A 21,611-nucleotide genomic window follows, 5' to 3' on the forward strand; every position below is an offset into this window, starting at 1 on the left:
ACTTTTATAATGCAATTCAAGATTCTATTTAGTTCATTTTGATTTGTTTGTTTATTTGCTTTCTCCGGGGCAAGAATATGCTATTTTCTTATTTTGGCTTAGAACATTAAGTCATGACTTCTGATCTTGCCAGATAGTAAAACTAAACAATTTTGGATCTAGCCAAGTTTTGGGAAAACTCAAAAGAAATTTAGGTGCAACAGGGAGAGATGTTAGTAATTCCATTTGTTCAGCTCTTGCTTTTAGAGTATTCCCTGAATTTTGTTGGAGTCTGTTACTGCATTGCTGTGAACCATTGCTGCCAACTTCTACCCTAGAGATGGCTATATTTCAGATGGATGAAATGATACTTGTAAACAAGTTTATAATCATTAATAAAGCTTACCAAACAATTTTAAACTCTTTAGAAACACACATTCACTATTATAGTTGCCTATTTCTTATTTAATTACAACTTTTAATAGAGACATGAGGACTTTTAAAGTGCCATTTATAACAATTCTACACTTAAGTTTTTTTCATGATGTTTATCTTGTTTTTGTAAGTTTCAGGTGTCAATTTATTTCTCCCTGGACATCCTGGTTGAAATTTCACTGTTGACTATTCCAATGCACCCTTTAAAAATCCCTGAGAATATTTTTCTTTCAGGTTGACAGCTGCCCACTCTGGGATCCAGGTGCAATATTAACAGTATGATGATTTTGTTCTGTTTTCTACACATGGCTTTTTCATATACTGTCTCTCAGAGCTGGAAAATTCTGCCTCTTTCTTTTTTACATTTTATAGTAAACTTTCATCAGAATGACCTAAAACCAGGTCTTTTCATTCTAGATGGCTCAAGATTATTCAAGATTCATCTGTAGTTTGGTTCCCTGAATGTCTTGGTGGTAAATTAATCTAATGTCTCTTTTTAGAGTGCCTACTTCATGCAGAGCATACACCAGCCACTGTGTGTAAGCAGCACTAAAAAACTGTGGTTTCCAATAAATGAAATCTATAGATGCGAGCAAGTGTCAGTGGGTCCTTGAAAGAATGTGCTGGAATCTGAGTAGTTTTGAGGTTTGTGGTGCTGTCCTTTAGAGTCAGGAGAGTATCTTCTTTCCACAAGATTAAAATAAAATATAACGTTATCCCCTCTCCCCCTAAGGTTTTCCAACTGTATGGTTGCTCTTCTGACACAAATGCATTGGTCCCTCCCATACCTCCATTCAAAAAATAATGAAAAGACCCTTGTTTCTTAAGAGTTTCAAGTGCTGCAGCTAGTATCCATGAGGATAGCGAGAAAACATGGAGAACACAATGTTCTCCCCAAATTGAAAAGTTTTAAACATTGCCTGAAAATAATAAACACAATACACTTTTATAGTCATTTTAAGTTGGAAAAGTGTATGCACACTTATCATATTGTTTTACTCTCAAAATTAGTCTTGTAAAGGGAGAAGGGCATTCAATAATTGAGCGTCTCCTGCCTGCTAAACACTGTGAAGGGATGATCCATGATACACAAGGCAAATCCAAAGAGGGTAGACTTTCCTTGGGAAGATAAGACATGAACAGAAATAAATACAATAAAGATAGAATGTCTCTTGTAATAAATAGAGGGAGGAAGGGAGACTTAGAATTATGTTCCATACTATGCCAGGAAATGAATATGTATAATCTCTTAATACCCCTCCCAACTGTATAGTAGCAATTTTATCAACAATTTATGGACTAGGAAATCCAGGCTCCCAGAATCTAAGTTTCTTGTCTCAGGAAGCTAAGTGCCCATCACAAGCTTTGTACTGAATTTCTGGCAGTCGGGACATCAAGCAAGCCTCCTGACGCATCAGCCATTACCCAAACTTTTCCCATTAGATCAGGCTGGTTTCAGAAAAAATGCAGTATTAACACATCCACATTTTCTTAACACCGTCCCTTGCATTCCAACAGCGCTGGTGTCCCTCAGGACTTGACCTCAGGGCAGGTAAGGAACTTGTCGGTTGCCCTTGGTGAGGGAGGCTGTTTGCTTTTCTTAGTTGACTTAGCTGAATACGACCAGAATCACCTCTGCATTTGGCTTCTGAAGTTAGATAGACTAACAGACTGTGAGTGTCCAAGGGGGTCCTTTGGACGCGTAAGCCCACAGAGTGGCGATGGCGTCTCAGACTTTCCGGAGACCTGTTTTACCTGTGAAGAAAACGAGGCTCAGGGAAGGGAAATGACTTGACCAAGGTCATACATTCGATGGTGGCAGATGTGGGATCAGAACCAGGTCTTCTGATTCCAGCCCAGTGCCTCCCGGGATCTAATTTATTAAGCCCTGTGTTAGCTTTGGAATCTTTTATCCGCTTCCCTTTCTCCTGTCGTCTGAGTGGGGGATGTCATTCCAGGCAATTAGCAGCCTTCTCTCGTTTCCAAAAGAGAAGAGTGGATAAGGGGTTGGGGAAAAGTATGTTTTCGGCCAGTTAAAGGGACTGATTTATTTCACCACCATTCATCCAACGCCCGCTCGGTGCCAGGCACTGGGCATCCACGGTACAGCAAAGACAGCTTCCAAAGATTGAAACTGGGTCTCTCCCAAGACCGGGCGTGCCCCGGGCCTTGACTGCCTCCCCTCGGAGCAGTCTCCTCTCTCTGTCCCCAGAGCCCCCCTGCCGGCCCGTGCAGACCCCCACGTTCCCAGCGCCCAGCACGGTGCCAGGCCCAAAGCGGGTACGAAACTGCTCGAGGAACATCCAGCACTGGACTCCCAGCTCATGGCCTCAGCGCCCGCGCGACACGCCCCCGGTCACCACGGCAACCGGGGAGGTGCTGACCCTTGACCCCGGGGTCCCGCCCGGCCCTGCCCCGCCCCGTCGCATTCCCGAGATCAAGATGGAGAAGGACAACCCGGAAGTGCCGCCGCCCGCCCGGTGCTAGGAGCCGCCGGCGCGGCGAGGCCGAACCCCGCGCCCGCCGTCCTTCCGCCAGCGGCCCACCCCGCGGTCCTCCCGCGCCGGAGCGGCAGCGTCCCCCGCCCCCCGTCCCACTCCACCCCACAGCGACCCGCCCCCGCCCCCAGGCCCGCCCGAGAGGAGGAGCCGAGGCGAGGGGGAGGAGGAGGGAGAGGTTTGCGAGAGGGAGCGAGGCCGCACGAGCCGCCGGCGGTTCGTATTACCGGGGTCGGGAGGAGGAGCCCAGCCGGGCCCGCGGATCAGCGCCGGCCGGGCGGGAGGCGCGGAGGAGGCGGGCGGGAAGCCCGGGGCTGCGAATTGGGGCGGGGGCGCCCTCCCACCTCCGCCGCCCTCCGTTCGGGCCTTGGCGGCCTGGCCTCACCTGCCCGGAGGCCTGGGAGCCACCAGTCGCCGCCGAGGGCCAGTCCCGGGGGCCGGCGGAGCGTGGAGGTGCGGACGCGAGGCGCGGGCCTCCGCGCGGAGGCCTGGACTGCGCGGCCAGGTGATGGTGGGCCCCTGTGCTTCTCCAGAGGAAAGGGGACCCCCAGAGCAGCTGTGCCCCCAGGCTGCCCTAGCAAGGCGTTTGGACATCAGCCCTTGGGAAGTCGGGCAGCTGTGAGTTTGCCTGTCTCCGTTAAGTGTCCTTAGGATGCAGTGATTAAGGAGTCAGGCTCTCCCTGCGGGAGGGGCCCTGCCTGCGCTGGTGAACTCGGTGCAGAGAAAAAGGACAGAATGATGCTTTCCGAGCAAGCCCAAAAGTGGTTTCCGACCCACGTGCAGGTCACAGTGCTCCAAGCCAAAGCTCTTAAGCCAAAAGGCAAAAGTGGCACCAATGACACGTACACTATAATTCAGCTGGGCAAGGAGAAGTACTCCACCTCGGTAGCTGAGAAAACCCTTGAGCCAGTCTGGAAGGAAGAGGCCTCTTTTGAGCTGCCTGGTTTGCTAATGCAGGGGAATCCAGAGAAATACATCCTTTTCCTCGTAGTTATGCACAGGTCCCTGGTGGGTCTGGATAAGTTTTTAGGGCAGGTGGCCATCAATCTCAATGACATCTTTGAGGACAAACAAAGAAGGAAAACAGAGTAAGTTATGTAATTTATTTTGAATTGGGGGGAGTTTAAGTATTATCTCATTTATGGATTTCCTGTTCTTGGAAATTATTTGTCTATCTGGGGCATTGGTTTTTGGACTGAAATATGACCCAGTTTTAAACACCATATTTGCATGAGTCTGAAGTAAAAATAGCCCTTGTGAAGAAACATTTTTTAAGTGGAGTCTTTAATGATCCATTACTCTCTCATTTGTTTGAGGTAAACATCTTCAATAATTGAATATTTTGCGCAGGATTTTAAGTAAACGTTGTTTCATTACTTAATAAGAGGACTGGACCATAGTGTTGACCAGTTAAAACAACATGTATGTCAATTATTACAATCTTTAAACATTAACAGTTTTTCAGAAAATGGAACATCAGAAAATTAAGTCTGCCAATATGACGTCTTTTTTATATATATATATATTTTTTTTTTTTTTTAAATTGAATTCTGAAGCTGTCAAGTGGTAAATTACCAAATTTAGAACTCAGTATTTTATTTCATCATTATAAACACAGTTGGCTTTTATTTTAGCTCAAATTTAAGGGTCAGTACATCTTGATGGAGTCTAAAGCTATTAAAAGAAAAAAGCTTTAAGAGTATGTACAGATATCCTCAACCTTGAATGCAATTACTTCAAAGTTAGTTCTGTAAAGCCAGTGTGTTTAGACCATATTAAATGCTGGTCAGATCGGAGACAGTGATTAAATTCTTGTGATGAAATGATTTAATGACATCTTCAATAAAAACATGGGCTTTTTAATATGACTTCCAAACTTAGGTTAGATATATTCTAATTTAAAAAACCATAATATAAGTTAAAAGTAGGATATATGTCTTAAATTGAAAATAGTATGTTTTCTGAGATAGAGATAGTCACCCCTTGCTTAAACTTATAATTTCTCTAGTCTGAGAGAACATTAAAGTTGATGGAATTAGTGAGAAAAATATAGGTTGAATTTATAAGAGGACTTCAGATTTCAAAATAGCTTTGCTGTTTTAGTTGTAACTGAAATTTATTTATGCTTTTAAGAAGAACTTCTGTAATAACTTTCTAGAAGTTCATGTTCTTATATTTTAAAACAGCCATCTCATGTTCTTTCTGTACATATCTTCCTGCAAGCTTCTGTTGATTGGAGTTTTTATTGAAAAAAATTTTTTTTAATCAGGTCTTTACCTAAGGTTTAATATATGTAGGGTAAAAGGGTAGAGAGATAAGTAATACTAGGAATGCTGGAGGAAAATGGTAAATATTTAACTGAAGAGATGAAAATATTTTAAAAGGAGAGAAAAAGGTTTAAAGAAAGTGTAAAGTTGAATATATATCAATGATTTTAATAACACTGTTTGGTACCTACAAAGTAGCATTCAGTTACTTCTGAGGAGTTCTTCATCAAATTTAAACTGAAAAATGGATAATCACCAAATAATTTATTTCAAATTGCCAATTTTAGATGACCTTACTAAATAATATTTAGAAGTGTTTTGAATGTAAACTTTTAAGTATATTGCATCTTCAAATTTCATACTGCATTTACAGTACTTTTAGTGTGAATGGATGATATACTACAGGCCTTCTCTGAAATATAAGTTTTCCAAGTGAAAGTAGGCCTAACTGTGTGAACCCAGAGATTCTGAGGATGAAATAAGCTTTTAAAGTTTCTTCTTGTTTTACTCCTTATCTTTGGCAGGATCACAATTACAATAAAGTTGGCTGTAAGCGATACTCCAATATCATAGTCTCCCTACAGAAATTCTCTATTGGCTACTATATGGAATGGATTAGAACTTTCGGGGAGGAAAATGCTTCTAAATGTTATCAAGAGCGCTTGTGATGTTATTGCATTCAAAGTGATTTTCATATGTTATTAAATCCCTAACATTTTCTTTCTTTGTGGATAAATGGGGACCACATATTTGATGAGATCTCTTTATTGGTAATATTTCTAGTTTTTTAATATAGTTAATAGCTTCCTTTTCCAGCACAGCTGTACATATGGCCCAGTAAGAGACAGACTTAAGTCACCGGCGTATTGCAGGAAAGATATTTAATATTCTGCACATTGCTGAGCCTTGTCAGCATATTCCCAAGTGCTTTTTAGAAAACCGGTATGAGTGATGAAGGCTACCAGCTGATTTAGAAGTCCCATGGAACTGCTGGGTGTGACACTTTCTACTCTTGACACTGAAGACAAGTATTTACAGCTTGTCTTCCAGTTGTGTTATGATAGGCCAAGAAGTGTGGTGGCTAAAACTATCATTTTACTTATTTTTATACCTTGAAATTAAAAGCCTTTTTTTTTCTTTCAAGGAGAGGGGAAGAGGGGCCTGAGCCAGAACACTTTGAGTGGGGCATGGAAAGAGAACTTCTGTATCTCCCACTTTAATGGGTGTCTGGGTCGGTTCTGGCACGAGATTTAAGGAAACAATACAGTATTTAATAATAGAATGGTAAAATAGTTCATGCTGTTATGTAATACTGATTGATTTTTTTTTTAACAGCAGAAGTGGGTGATGTTGATTTTTTTTTTTAACAGCAGAAGTGGGTGATGTTGATTTTTTTAAAAAATGCTCATGAAAAGTAGTAACCATCAGAGTCCCTAGAGTTAGGTATGACTCAAACACATGCAGATTTTAGGACTTTTGTGTGCAGCTCTGCAGTGCACCTGCGTCCTGGCCTCTGGCACCCTTACTGCCAATCTTGTCCCATTTCTGACCACACAGTACCAATTGCTTGGGAATAGTTCCCACATGTGTGGTGGTTTTTGAACATGGACCTGTGCCCACTAAAAATTGAACAGAGGCCATATACAGTTTAAATCCAGCACTCCAGAGGTGAAAAAAAAATCAGCATTAATCCACTAAGCCTCAAATGCTATGTCTTCATTTTATCTTTTTGAAGCCTGGGAAAACAAGTGCTATCTCTGGAATGATTCTTGAAGGTCTCATTAAGACTTCCCTATTATATCACTTTCAAAACAAAGCAGCTAGAGTTATTTGTCATGCCTATATTTTCAGTTGGTATATTTGTTAAAGTTCTTCGCAGTTGGGTTTTTGGAGGGTTTTTTTTTTTGACTAGGAGGAAGGAAAATACTGTTTTTACAGTTTATATTCAAACACTGACTTGCTTTATCCATTAAAGCTTACCTAAGTCTTTACCTTTCCTTACCAAAGAACAAAACAGTGCAACACATACACACACACACACACACACACACACACACAGAGTTGTAGCATGGCTGTTTTAAGAATATAGTTCTAGAAATGAAAATTCAGTAAACATTTATTTAGTGCAAGGCAAACTGCCTTCAAGGAGCTTACACTCTAGCAGGACAAAACCTACGTTGCCTTCTTTGTTGGCTCTCCTGTCTCCTGATTAAATACAGTGTCCTGTAAGGTACAACCTGGTATGCGTTTAACCTTATTAACATATGTGATTCATTAGATACAAAAGAACTACTATTTTCATGCAGCCGTTATTCATCAATTTTGGCTATTTTCCTTGTTGACTCCAATCTGACATTGAGAAGTTACTTCTTCTCTGTGCCTCAGTTTCCTCATCTGTGAAATAAGGATGTTAGACTGGATGATTTATTTGGTCTCATTTCTAAAATTCTATGAATTTCGATTACCCTTACTCCTTTACATTTATTGGGTTATTGCTTCATTTTTTCCTCAGATTTGCTTTGACTTGTTATACACATGCAAACCCTATATGCTTGGAGTTTTTGTTTGGTTCGTTTTGTTTGGGGATTCGTGGGGTTGGGGGGTGCATTTCTTGCAAAGTGGATTCACCTATTTTCTATATAACCTGAGTTGTTAATAGAGCATTTCTCATGGGCCATCCATCGGAAGGATTTCTCCCCCATGGAAAATGCTCTGTTTCCCCAAACTGTGAGTTAATAATTGGGTATATAACCTTACTTCATTTCCAGGCTTTTCGAGTGCTCAGCTTTGTTTTGTTGAAGGTTCTCTATTCCACAGAATTTATTGCTGTAATTTTTTATTTCTAGTCTCTGAGTTTTCAGATTTCACCATTTGCCTCAGATAAGGGATTTTCTCTAGGGTCTCAGGTTAATGCTTTCTATTATAAGATATTATCTTTTAAAAAAGTTGCTTGTTTTGATGCAACTAGATCTTAATTGATTGAATTGCTTCAAATTAAATAGAAAGTATTTCTCTTGCATGTTACTTGCTAAGATGTAGCTGGTATATATATTATGTGCCAGTTTTCTTTTGCCTGGAAAGGCCTTTGAACCAGTCTTCCAATTGATAGTAAATGTAGCTTCTTCTGGTATATCCTGTAAAATTAGATCAGAGTTCCTTTAGTAGCTAAGAAAATTTAACACTTGCAGAGCTGTATTTAAATGATGACCTGTCTCAGGGACGGATAATATACTTCATTGTTAAGTAATGTGAAAACGTTGTGGAAACTCTCTTCTAGGCTGGAGTTTGTAGTTTTTTTGGCTGTTTGCCCTGTAGACTGACCAGTTGTGACACCAACAGCTGGAGAAGTTCTCATGGATAAAAATACTGTAAACAAAACCAAAATAAACTTTGCTTCTTACACATCATTTAAAAATGGGCAGTATAATTCACTGAAGTGACTAAAAGCATAAGATATGGCTCCAGTTAAAATAAGTTTTATTTGGTATTGTCACAGTAGCAATAGTTAATGAAACAAACACATAGATTCTAAAAGGAAGCATGTAAGCTTTCTGTTTTCATCAAAAATGCTTTACAAGATTTACTACTATTTGTCACTTCTTGCATTTTATTTAATTTGCATATTTTATTCAGGAAGAGGCTTTGACCCATTTTATATGAATGTAAAGTATATCATATGCGATTTTCATGATTAGCAAACTATATGGAGTAGTCTCCCATATTAACAAAATTCTTTTAATAGCTTTTGCAGAGGAACTATTTTGAGATAGAGGCTAAATATTTATTATTTTATTAAAAAATTAGTCATTATCATTTTATGGTGCTCAAGAATAGTTTGTATTGATGAATTATTTCAGGGTCTCTATCTTAGTGTCTTTTAATGCTAAAAAATGTTCTTCAGCCATTAGCAACACTTATCCCAGATGGAAACATAATAGGCTATGGTTGGTAAGAATTTTCGATGATGAGTGATTTTCAAATCATGAAAGAAAAAGTTGTCTAAGTAGCTTTTCAAAAAAGACTGATTCCTTCTGTATATGCCACATGACAGAGACTTACCTGTTTTTTAAATGAAGCATTGAATAAAACCAGAAGCACTCTGGCTGACAATTTCTCCTTTAGTGCTTAGATTGCCTTGATGTAGAGTAACTTTACCTAAAAAGCTATATGTATACAACAGAGCTGAATAATCCTCTCTTCATTACATGTTACAACCCAGTTTTTCCTTCTCTTTAAGGTGGTTTAGTTTAGAATCCAGACAAGGAAAAAGAGCCAAAAACAGGGGTGAGATAAAGGTCAATATTCAATTTATGAGGAACAATATGACAGCAAGTATGTTTGACTTATCAATGAAGGACAAAACAAGATCTCCTTTTGCAAAATTAAAAGATAAGATGAAAGGTAGAAAAAATGATGGGACATTTTCTGATACATCTTCTGCAATCATTCCAAGTTCTCACATGCCTGATGCCAATACTGAATTTTCAAGTAGTGAAATACAGATGAAATCTAAACCAAAAAAGCCTTTCCTTTTGGGTCCTCAGCGACTCTCTTCAGCGCATTCAATGTCTGATTTAACTGGGGCCCATGTATCCTCGGAGAAGCTGAAGTCTGGCACCATTGCTCAAACGCATCTTCTCGGACACCAGATAGATTCCTTTGGAGCAGTTCCGGAAAGTGGTAAGTGACTCATACATTCTTTCTTGTTGATTCTCCGTGGTTTGAACTACCCTCTTAATTTTTAAAGTTTGACTTCAAAGTTAGAGAATAAAAATTGGAGTTTCTTGCTAGTATTTTCTAAATTTAGTCATCAAATATTTATTGAGTACCTACTGTACTCAAAATTGGTAAGTTTATTAAAGGCAGAGCTTGTCTGCATTCAGTACTGTATTTACATTATTAGAGAATAAAAATGAGTCTTGGTTTCTTTTCATGGCCAGGCTTCTTTTTCTTAACTGCCGTTTCTCCTGTATCAAAAGCCTGAAGCATAAATGAATATTCCGTTTCATCAGAAAGTTCCTAGAAAAGAAACCTTTAATGTTCAGAAGTAAGAAAGTAAAGTTAATGCTAATGATGAAAAAAGTCTGAGAATTTATAGCACTATGATGCCAAGCAGAACCTTTAGTTTTGACATTATAATTTGTTTATGTGATTGTTTCTTTCTGAGCTGAGTAAATTACTAATTGTCTAGCAAGATACTAATTGTTATTGGCCTACATACCGCTGTACCTTAGCATTTTAAGGTTGTTTTCCTTGATTATTTTAAAAGGTTAATATCTTTAAATAGCTAATTGCTCTCATTCTAAAAACAGCAGTATGCACACAGAACGTGTCAAATAGTGTGATGTAATGTGTCACTGATTATGTACTAACTACAAAATTGTTTGCAGGAAGTCTCAGATCTCCACACAGAAGAACATTAAGCTTTGATACTTCTAAAATGAACCAACCTGACAGCACTGTGGGTGAAGGTGAATCGTCTTTCGGAAGACAAAATGACCCATTTACAAATGTGACTGCTTCATTACCCCAAAAATTTGCAACACTGCCAAGGAAGAAAAATCCATTTGAAGAAAGCAGCGAATCATGGGACAGCAGCATGAATTTATTTTCAAAATCAACTGAAGTAAGAAAAGAAAATAAAAGAGAAAAAAGGGAGAAAGTTAGCCTGTTTGAAAGAGTGACTGGAAAAAAAGACAGCAGAAGATCTGATAGACTTAACAATGGGGGATCTGATAGCCCTTGTGACTTGAAATCACCTAATGCATTTAGTGAAAATCGTCAGGACTATTTTGATTATGAGTCAACTAATCCGTTTACAACAAAATTCAGGGCTTCAAATATAATGCCATCTTCAAGGTAAGCTTAACGGGGGGAAATTGTGCTATTTTGGAAAATATTGTACTTGAAAGTATCAAATATCCTTTTTAAATTCCTTTTATTTTACTTGAAAAAAAATTCTTATCTTATTTTTATAATTAATTTTGTAGCCGGGCAGTGTTGCATACATCTTTGGAATTGAACTTTTTATCTTAGAAGGATAAAAGATTCTTAATCCCCACTGTAGTTTATTTCTACTTATGTTAGCCAGAAGCTCACCGAAACTTACAGAGAAAACAGCATAGCTTTTGATGAGACGTAGTGGGAGTGAATCACCAGTAGGTGTTAATTCAAGCCAGAAATTTAGGTGATAAGTTGTGTTTCTAGATGTTATTTTCTGGAGATTAGTTATGGACCAGTAGCAGCCTATGGACTATTCTTTAAGAAATGCTGGCTTAAGTATTAATGGGTTTCATAATAGGTGTTAACTATCCTTATTAAATGGCTAGTTAGAGTAGTTTTTATTTGTGAATGTTTATTGGAATTCAGTGAACCTTGTAGGTACTATAAATACATCAAAGAGTATCTGTAATGATGACTTATAGAAATAATCTATCATGATAAGGTTTAGATTTTCAAAATCTGTTCTCAGTTATGTAATAGTACTTTTCTAATTTCTTAGTACAGGTTGGAACTGTATGGTTTAAATAAAGTGATAGATTTTGCAGAAGTGAATGGTGGAATAGCTGGTTAAGGAAACCTCAAGCAAAGAGTAAGATGAATTTATTGGAATCTTAAGCAGTCATCATGGAAGAGCATGGTAGACTGTTTGCCATGTAACATAGACGTTCTTTCCCAAGGCAAGGACGTATGATGTTCGGACCCCAGTGGGATACCTGGCTTAGTAGCTCTGCGACCTCTCTCAACCTCAGCATCTCCATCTTTGAAATAAGAAAATGATACCTACTTGATAGGATTGGGAGACGATAAATGATAAAGTACATGGTACAAAGCCAGGCCCCAAATAGGGAACCCATAAATGGTGGTTGCTGTTTACATTGCCATGTCATACTTTGTTCAAGAACAGTGCTTTGTTTTGTCCCACTATAAACAGAAAATAGTACTAACAATTGCCCTTTTAGGCTTGTGATCTCCTGCCTGTCTTCTGATCTTCTAAAACATGCATTTAGAGTTTTCCAGGGAAAGTTTGTGTTTCTTTTATCAATAAATGGGTATTTGCTGTGGCTTTAGAAAGTATTGTTCAGTTTTCTTTATAGACCGTCCTCCAAAGAAATATGTTTTTATCATATGGTATTAATATTTTATTGAAGAGTCCATGGTTTTGTTATGCAATTCTCAGACATTTCATTTTGGTATTTTACATAGTGTACTTCACATATTGCGTTAAGTCTTAAACTACAGAGGTAAATAGAAATGTATTTGCTTTTTTCCCTTCTTTAACTGAACTTTTTTTGAAGAGGATTACTGTAAAGAACTGAGATAACTTAGAGATTGGATAATTTACATAATGTTAGAGTCAAAGAAAAGCAAGAAAAATGGGAAATGATAGGAAAATAATTTTTAAATTATGGCAGCATATGGAAAAATAGGTATCCCCAAATTTTTAATTGTCTTATACTTGGGCTTATTTACGTGGACTTAAAAATTAATGTTTTAAAAGTGAGTGTGGCATTTTGTGAAATTCAGGCTTTGTTTTGGGTTACTTCAATATTAATACTGTATCAAAATTAGAGCTGTTTCATGATGTTTGTATAAAATGATTGCAAATATGTGAAAAACAATAGGTTTTTTTAACTTTAAGAATTTCTCTTCTTCATATTCATGAGATGCCAGCTATGAGGACAAAAACATTTGTAGATTCCTGCGAAGTTACTCTTCCTTTTTGTGTCACAAACCATCTTTGTGATAAATGTAAAACATTTGCAATAAAGGGGTAGGTCTAATTAATAGCATAAAAAAAGAAGGCTTGAATATAAATAGATCTAGGAAGAAAGTGCAGTTCAAATTTTTGGAAAGCAACTTTGTCTCGAGTGGAATTAGGAAGGATATAGTCTGAGGTAGTTTGGTCTATTCATATTTATCCTCCCAGTATCATTCCTCAGTTATATGGGACATTTTATATTTCTCACCTTAACATCTAAACCAAATGCACTTTTGAAGCTATAGACTCACATCACTAGGACACATGCTGTGAATTATTTTTTTCTGTAGTGCTAAATAGATCCATTTACAGAGTCTCCTGGACTCTTTTTTTTTTTAATTTATTTTCATTAATTTATTTTTTTGGCTGTGTTGGGTCTTCGTTGCTGCACGTGGGCTTTCTCTAGTTGTGGCGAGCGGGGGCTATTCTTTGTTGCAGTGCGTGGGCTTCTCATTGCAGTGGCTTCTCTTGTTGTGGAGCACGGGCTCTAGGCGCACGGGCTTCAGTAGTTGTGGCACGTGGGCTCAGTAGTTGTGGCTCGCGGGCTCTAGAGTGCAGGCTCAGTAGTTGTGGCGCACGGGCTTAGTTGCTCCACGGAATGTGGGAATCTTCCCGGACGAGGGCTTGAACTCGTGTCCCCTGCATTGGCAGGCGGATTCTTAACCACTTGGCGCCACCAGGGAAGTCCTCTTCTGAACACTTGTGACTGATGTTTTTGAGAATGCTGAACAAAGTGAAGGGTAAAATATGTAGCTGTGGAACTGGATTTTTTTCTTTAGTGAACTATCTCCGCTGTGATTGCAGGTACACAGGAACCATATTTATTACCCTCTGGGTGAATAATGTGTATGATTACAACCAGAGAATTTTCCTTATGCCAAAAAAATTTTAAATACTAAGGAACACTTTCTTGAAAGTTAGAGTTTTTATTTCTTTGTAAGTAAAGTCCACCTGAAGAAATCACGTAGTAATCACAAAAATTACTGCATTTTGGTTCTGTTCTTGGAATAGATCCCATAGTCTTAGACAAAACTGAGAGAGGAAATGAGTTAGGCTTTTTGTTGGGTTACTTCAACAAAGAGCAGGGCTCTTTGAAACACTTTTCCCTGCAGTTACTAATTCTCAGTCTCTTTCCTCTTACCTACCCCCACTTCTTTGAAGCCTCTCTTACTCTTGTAGGAAGAGGTAGCTGTTCCTTGTGCTGCAGCATGTTCCTACCTAGATCTTCCTTTCTGTGGGCATCTCATTGTTCACTAATGTGACCAGCCACTTTTTTTCCCTCTCACCTCCATGAACAACATGAGGGCAGGGCCTGCATTTCATTCATCTTTCAACCCTTCATCTCCAGCATGATGGGAGGTAGCTGGTATTGGAAAGCATTTTTTGAATAAATGAACACGGTATAGCAGATGGATTTCCTAAAATGCTACTTTCATTGTCTCATTCCCTTAGTCTCCTGCTTCCAGCTCAGTGTGGGCTATGAAGGTCTTTCTGATAGACCAACAACAGATCCATAAAGACAGGTGTGTGCATTTTTTATATACAACTAAACATGATTAGAAATCTAAGTGAGTTTTAAGGGACTACCAAAATTTAATATTCATATCCTAATTAACATATTTCTGGAGTTTGTTAAGAACGCTGTATTAATTAGAACAGGTTATCAGCTGCAATAAACAACCTCAGATCTTACTGGTTTGTTCCAGTAAAAGCTTATTTTTCCTTGTTGTCACAATCGAGTTCTCTGAGACGGGGCTGGAAGAAGTGGCTGCTTTGTTCCGTGCTATTGCTCAGCTCCATGCAGTTGCTCAGGAACCAGGCGCCTTTCTTCTTGTGATGCCACCCTTCAACACCCATCCTCCAAGGCCGTGCAGCAGGGAGAGAGGGTGGAGGGTCACATGTGGGACGTCTTTATGTGCCAGGCCTGGCAGTGGTACCCGTTACTTCCACGTGTGTCCCATTGGGCAGCGCTCAGTCATGTCCCAACCTGAGTGCAGCCAGTTAAGAAACATGGTTTAGCTGTGGACCCAGAGAACACTGAATTGGGTGTGGTGAGTGTACCGTATTGTGTGTGTCCTGGAGGCCAGTCCTAAGAAGTCTGGACACTGTCTAACACTTGGCATGCTGTAAAAGTCCTACTACACATGTATGTGAAAGGGTAGCTGGGATTCTTATAATTTTCAGGAAAATGTTTTCTTAATTTACTATTGGTATTGAGTTATTTGTATTTTAAAATTGCTGTTCCTCTTGCTTTTTAATTACAAATCACAGGTAGTTTAGCAGAATCAGTATCAACTAATTTGTTACGTGGTTAACCCTATAATTTGTAAAATAATGATTTTTTGCATCAGCAGTAATTAACTTTCCAAAAACAAATATTCCTGAATGTTTGTTATACCATTTTCAGTAATTTGTTCACAACCAGTTCTTTAATACTGGGTTATTTTCACTCTGGAAAGTGGAAATAGGTGGATATGTTCACCAAACCAGATTTCCCTTTTTTTACAGAGACGCAGCTAGACCGTTCACTTAGGTGGGGACATGTGACCAAGTTCTGGCTTATTGAAGACTTAGTGGAAGAGATGTACGGTGGGCCCTCCATATCCCCAGGTTCCGCATTCGTGGAATCAATCTCGGGTCGAAAATACTTGGGGGAAAAAATTCTAGAACGTTCCAAAAAGTAAAACTTGAATTTGCTGCATGCTGCCAGCTACTTACATAGCCTTTACATTGTATTTACAGTATTCACATAGCACTTACATTGTATTGGGTGTTATTAGTAATCTAGAGGTGACTAACAAAGTATATGGGAAGGATGTGTGTAGGTTACTTGCAAATACTACGCCATTTTATAAAAGGGACTTGAGCATCCAGAGAGTTGAGTAATTTCCTGGGGTCCTAGAACCAGTATCCCACAGATACTGAGGGATGACTGTATACCAGTTTCAGGTCTAGTCCCATGAAAACCTCCTATACAGTCCTCCATATTGCCTGTCTTCCTCCATACCCTAGGCTGAAGGTTGCCAAATCTGGCTTGCTGCCTGTTTTCGCAAATAAGGTTTTCTTGTAGTGCAGTTCGCCCATTTGTTTATGGCTGCTTTTGTGCTATAATGGTAGAGTTGACTAGTTATGACAGAGACTGTATGACCTACAAAGCCAAAAATATTTATTATTTGACCTTTTACAGAGATAGTTTGCTGAACCCTGTACTCGCTGGATGGAGGTCTTTAAGAAGGGCAGAGCCATAAGATAGGGACAACCTGGGTCCCCGAATGCATGTGGAAGGCCACCTGATAAACAAGAATAACTGTTGAACCTTGTCTTGAATGACAAATTTTCAGAATATTAAGTTACTGTGATTTTTGCATTTATTTATTATAGCACTTAGCATCATTATTATTTATCATTTACGGCACAGAGGCCATAGTGCCTCTTGTTCTTTTTAAGAAAGCCTAATTCAAAAACCTTTCAGAACCACTGGTGTGCAACACCAAATCCAAACTCCTGTTCCTAATTTTCAAGGATTATTGTATTTTAGGCTTTTCTTAACTACCCAACTTTTCTTTTACAATTCCTCACCTTTCTGTGCCAGGTGAGTTCATTTCCTTACTGCACCTCTCTACCCTGAGGTCCCTATAAGCCTGGCCAACTCTATTCCTTGGCTCAGCTGTGGAATGCACTCTTCACTCATCTCTGAGTGTCCTAAGCCTAGCTGTCCTTGATGTTGAAAACTCTTTAATCCTATTTTGATTGATAACATAGTGTTCCCTTCTGTGGAATTCTGCTGATATAGAACATAATTGCTGTACGATATTCACTGTGTCTCAGTTTTAGTTGTCCCAACTAACCTGTATCAACTGCTGAACAGTTGTGCTGAATCTTCTTTTGTGGGTGCCTGCAGCACCTAGATCACTGCATGTCATCAGTGCTGATCATTGAGGGCACCTGGGGATTTTGTTTTTTAAACTACGGTTTGTTGGGTCCTACCTCAGACTGAATTAGAATCTTCAGTGAGTAGGCCCTGAAATAAAAGTCAACATTTAAAGAAAAAAAACTTCCTGCTGATTCTCAGGCTTAAAAATTGTTGATCTAAATTATGTCATCTATTTCATAAAAGTTCAGTAAGTACTTATTTATGAATAGGAATCAGGAGTTGTGCTGGTAAAGTCATAGTTGAATGGACAGTTTAGTCATATTAGCTTTGTCTACAGGGCCCTAACTAAGTAAAGGGATCAGTGAGGAGATCGGCTTGACTAAAACAGGGGTGTGGAGAAGAGTATGGATTTGGTTGAATGGCTAAGAAACATCTAAATTCACTTAGGCGTTGAAGACCAGGCAGAAATGTCTGACTGTTAAATATTTATGGCATCTGTGGATGGATTGTTTTTCAGGATTCAGGTAACACCAAGGCATCAGTAGTGATGAACAACATTTTAAAAATATGCTTGTGTTTGTATGCTACCTATAATAAATTGAAGAGAGACTACATTTGTGAGGTATATTCTTCTGAGGTTCCAGTTTAGGACGGAAGAATACCTCCTGGTTAATTAAGAGAGTTCATTGGTATAAGGAGAAACTTTGTGGTGTACGTCTTATTCTGAAATTTAAAAAAACATAGTCAATAATATAAGCATCCTCTGTAGGAGGAGCTAATGTTTGATGGTACAGGTAGCTCATCAGAGAGCAGGACCTTACGGGAGATATTTTTACCAGAGAATTTTGTTTTGGGAACATCCTTCTGTTTATGACCCGCACAAAGAACACACTTTCCCTTCATTATTTTCTGCCTTGTTGTAGTTGTGAATACCATATAGCAAACTCCTAGCTGTGCTACGAGAACTTAATGGTATGTTGTATAATAACATGCCTAGTATCATTGATCTTATTAGAGCATGTATGCATATATTTCCTTTTGCAGTATTTGCTGTGGAAGAACCTGTCTACTTCTTTGCTCTGAACTTAGGCCAAACAGGTATTTTTTAGGGCAGTACATAAATAGTGTCTGAGGGCTTCCCTGGTGGCGCAGTGGTTGAGAATCTGCCTGCCAATGCAGGCGACACGGGTTCGAGCCCTGATCTGAGAAGATCCCACATGCCGCGGAGCGGCTGGGCCCGTGAGCCACAACTACTGAGCCTGCGCGTCTGGAGCTTGTGCTCCGCAACAAGAGAGGCTGCGACAGTGAGAGGCCCGCGCACCGCGATGAAGAGTGGACCCCGCTCGCCGCAACTAGAGAAAGCCCTCGCACAGAAACGAAGACCCAACACAGCCAAAAATAAATAAATAAACAAAGAAGCTTTCATTAAAAAAAAAAAAAATAGTTTCTGAGGTGACGCTCTCATATTTATCACTAATATTTTATAGTTTTGCGTGACAGTATGCCTTTTCCTTTCCGGATCAGGTTAACCTGCTTCTCTTTTCCCTTCCTCCATCCCTGCTTTCTTTAATCAATTCCAGTGATGATTGTACCATACCTTTCTTAAAAGCTGCAAAAAAATTAGTTATCTAGAATGTATATTTAAATGTGTCTCTAATTTTCTCAAATCAAAAGTCACCATAGGCTTTTAAGCATGTAACCATTATTATGAAGTTGTATAATATGTCCATAAAAAAGACTTTACTGTAGACTTATATTTTAAAAAGTTATAGTAAACAGATGATCCTAAAGAAAAGACCTATTCATAGTTTTAAAACCTTCATTTTTATAATGCTCCTTACGGACATTTTTTTTTTTTTTCCTGTATAAGTTTAAAGCTCAGTCTTTGGCTTAATAAACCTTATCCTGCATAAGGTTTACTTTAATAGCAATATTTATTTTTTATCCTTATTTGTCTAATATTAAAGATAATCTCCCTGTTACTCATAGCAGCCTATAACTCTTACACAGCTGAAAATTTGTAGCTTCATTTATGAGACAGAAAACAAAAACTTGACATGATTTTTGGAGCCATTAATCCATTAGTGCCCAGGGATTTACAGAATGTATCTAATGAAACAATGGCTAGGAGCATGAAATATGTGATGTGATTAGTTCCCTTAACACTAACTAGAACTTTTATGCTTAACTCCCCAGACACTACTGGAAACTTTTTTACCCTTTGTCATCCTAATGCTCATTCTAATAGCTCTCGTTAATTGGTGCATATCCCCGTGGGTTAATTTGCAGACACCAGCCATGCCACCCTTTTGCTAACTTACTAATGCAAATTGATATTTATAGACTTCAAAATTGAAAACAATAAAAGCTCTAACAAAAAGACAGACTTTGCTAAGTTATTATCATTATTATTATTTTGAGCTGAGAGATTGAGATACACAGAGAATCTGTGAGAGAAGAAAACAAGCCAAAAAAATCCACAGAAACTACTGTAGGCTAATAAACTGATGTGAAAATTTCTCAATTTACAGCACTTGACAGGTGCTAAAAGAAAAGCATCTTTAATTTTAATGTGTTGTTAGGACCTCTTTAGAGAGACTGTACAAGTTATTAACAAGGTCCTCTGAGACAGGAGACGGGTAATTAACAAGACCTATGGAGATATAGTTTAGGTAATTAACAAGCTCTTAGGCACTGGACACAGGATAGCACATAGCGAGTCCAGTAGTTAAAGAGAACAGGTTGTTATGATATGATCAAATACAAGATGTAGTATGTAAGTCTTCTTGAAGTTTCTGATAGAGTATTAAGATTATATTCCAGTGACCTTAGTGAACTAATTTTTGTAAATCATATATAATTTTTTAGGTTTAAGGTATAATTTGAGAGGATTATTTCTTTGTAAAATCAACAAGCAGAGAAGCTTGTTACATGTAGATTAATAATCTTCGTTAATTGCCATTAATGAACATGTATATTTTAAGAGCAATACATTGGAGAGACATAAATTACGTGATTCTAAATTTAGACTTTTATTCCGTTTACTTTTCACCTGTGGCCTCTTGGCTAAAATTGTCTATTCCAAATTGGCAGTCTACTTTCCTTGTCCAGTTTAAGACTGTCAGGATCTAGGGCAGAGAGAAGACTGTCCTTCCTCAGTTTGGTTTTTACATAATATGCAAAGGTCCCTCCGGTCATGCTCTTATGGTACCTTTAAGTCTGAGACTCGAGAGTCCCAATTTCAGATACTTGGTCTAATTATTTCCAGTGTAAATTTGAAATTGTTGAGGTATGAATCGAGTTCTGGTTCAGAAAACTCCCAGTCAGCGAACCTTTACTATAAACATGTTATACTCCGAAGATTAAGAATATGAAGAAAGCCCTGCAGGTCTGAGTCATTCCATTGCTTCCGGTGTGTGGCTGCTCCAGGCCATCAGTATGACTTTTTCCGAATTTCAGATCTGATAATCAAATGATATTTTCATTTTCATTATTTTTGGATGAACAGCAGTACTTGAATAAGATAGAGCAATACTTGCTATAGACAAGGACAGCAGAGGTTATTAAGATATAAATCCTGCTCTTAGAGCTCATAAAAGCAGGCATGTAAATATTAGGTCTGAATTCCATGCTCAGGACTGGACATTGTATAGGCATTGGGGTACTATGAAAGACTTTTCAGTTGGGTTGTGATATGATCAGAGTAATATCTTAGATAACTCTGTAGCATGGGGGGGCGCGGCGTCTGCTGGGGCCAGGAGTAGGGACAGGGAGGAGGCTTTGGGGCAAGAGAACAAGGTAGGAAGTTACTATGATTGTTGAGGTGAGAGTTGATGGAGGTCACTTGACAGTGAGAGGATGGAGAAGAAGGGAACATCTCTGAGATACATCTCTGGGCTAATATAGATGGGATTTAACCATTCTGCTTTGTGTGTGTGTGTGTGTGTGTGTGTGTGTGTGTGTGTGTGGAGGGGAGGGATGGTGGGGGACTAGTAAAGGAGAAAAAACAAGGGGGATTTTTCCAATGATGTGTCTTCAATCGGTGTCTTCCATTTGATGAATCACAGTACTGTAAAAACTGTATTACAGCAATGTCAGATCTACATAGTAGATCAATATGTAGTCTTGAATCAAACTTGGCATTTCAGTCTTGATGGAGATGGTTACTTTTTTTGTGTTTTTAATGAGGTGCTGTCTTGTTTATTTTAGAATTTTGTTTTTAGAGAATAGGAATTATGTGTTTTGAGTTATTCGAGACAAGCAAGTTAGTATCAACATAATAAGAGTTCTTGAGAATTTGTTTTTGAAAGCTGGAAAATATTTTGGCTTCTTTGAACCCAAGAATGCAAATTTCTGTAACTGCTTGTGGACTTAATGCATTTAAAATGTGTTCACCTTAACACTGTAATTACTCCATGTATTTCTCTCCAGTGGTTTTTGGCTTTACCAAACCTTGCCCCCTTTTGTTAGCTCCTCACTAAGAGAATAACTGCTTTCTTTTATACTTTTCCCTTACTTCTGTATACCACTTTTCCAGGCCTCCTGCTTCTATGTTTAGAACATTTCCTTTTGGACTCCTGTGACCATATCACCTATGGTTACCTTTTTTCATAGCAATAAAGCTTTAATTTTTAAAATACGGGTGCTGTTTCTATATATTTAATATATGGTGGTAGTGTTACCTGATTATTTGATGCGTTAAATATAATTCAGTATTATTATATGACATAATAATTATAATGTAAATGTGTAAGAATTAATATAAATATTAAACTACAGTATTATGTAACTTTTTG

At 38.6% G+C, this 21,611-nt stretch overlaps 1 protein-coding gene across 3 annotated transcripts in view; it reads left to right on the forward strand.

Moving 5' to 3' along the window:
• Positions 1-2,980: 2,980 nt before the first annotated feature.
• The window catches only part of RAB11FIP2 (RAB11 family interacting protein 2), a 40,182-nt gene continuing 21,551 nt past the window's right edge, over positions 2,981-21,611 (forward strand). The window contains exons 1-5 of one of the 3 annotated variants that reach the window (XM_059900027.1): positions 2,981-4,000; positions 9,417-9,859; positions 10,570-11,038; positions 14,394-14,464; positions 15,450-15,716. In XM_059900027.1, the coding sequence (XP_059756010.1) occupies positions 3,648-4,000; positions 9,417-9,859; positions 10,570-11,038; positions 14,394-14,424 (1,296 nt within the window). In that variant the 5' untranslated portion in view covers positions 2,981-3,647 and the 3' untranslated portion in view covers positions 14,425-14,464; positions 15,450-15,716. Of the gene's footprint in view, positions 4,001-9,416; positions 9,860-10,569; positions 11,039-14,393; positions 14,465-15,449; positions 15,717-21,611 lie in introns of those variants that run through there. The other 2 variants (XM_059900026.1, XM_059900025.1) reach the window with 2 other exon arrangements.

Source organism: Balaenoptera ricei, chromosome 16, assembly GCF_028023285.1.
Source record: "Balaenoptera ricei isolate mBalRic1 chromosome 16, mBalRic1.hap2, whole genome shotgun sequence".
In the NCBI taxonomy this organism is placed as follows: Eukaryota; Metazoa; Chordata; class Mammalia; order Artiodactyla; family Balaenopteridae; genus Balaenoptera; species Balaenoptera ricei.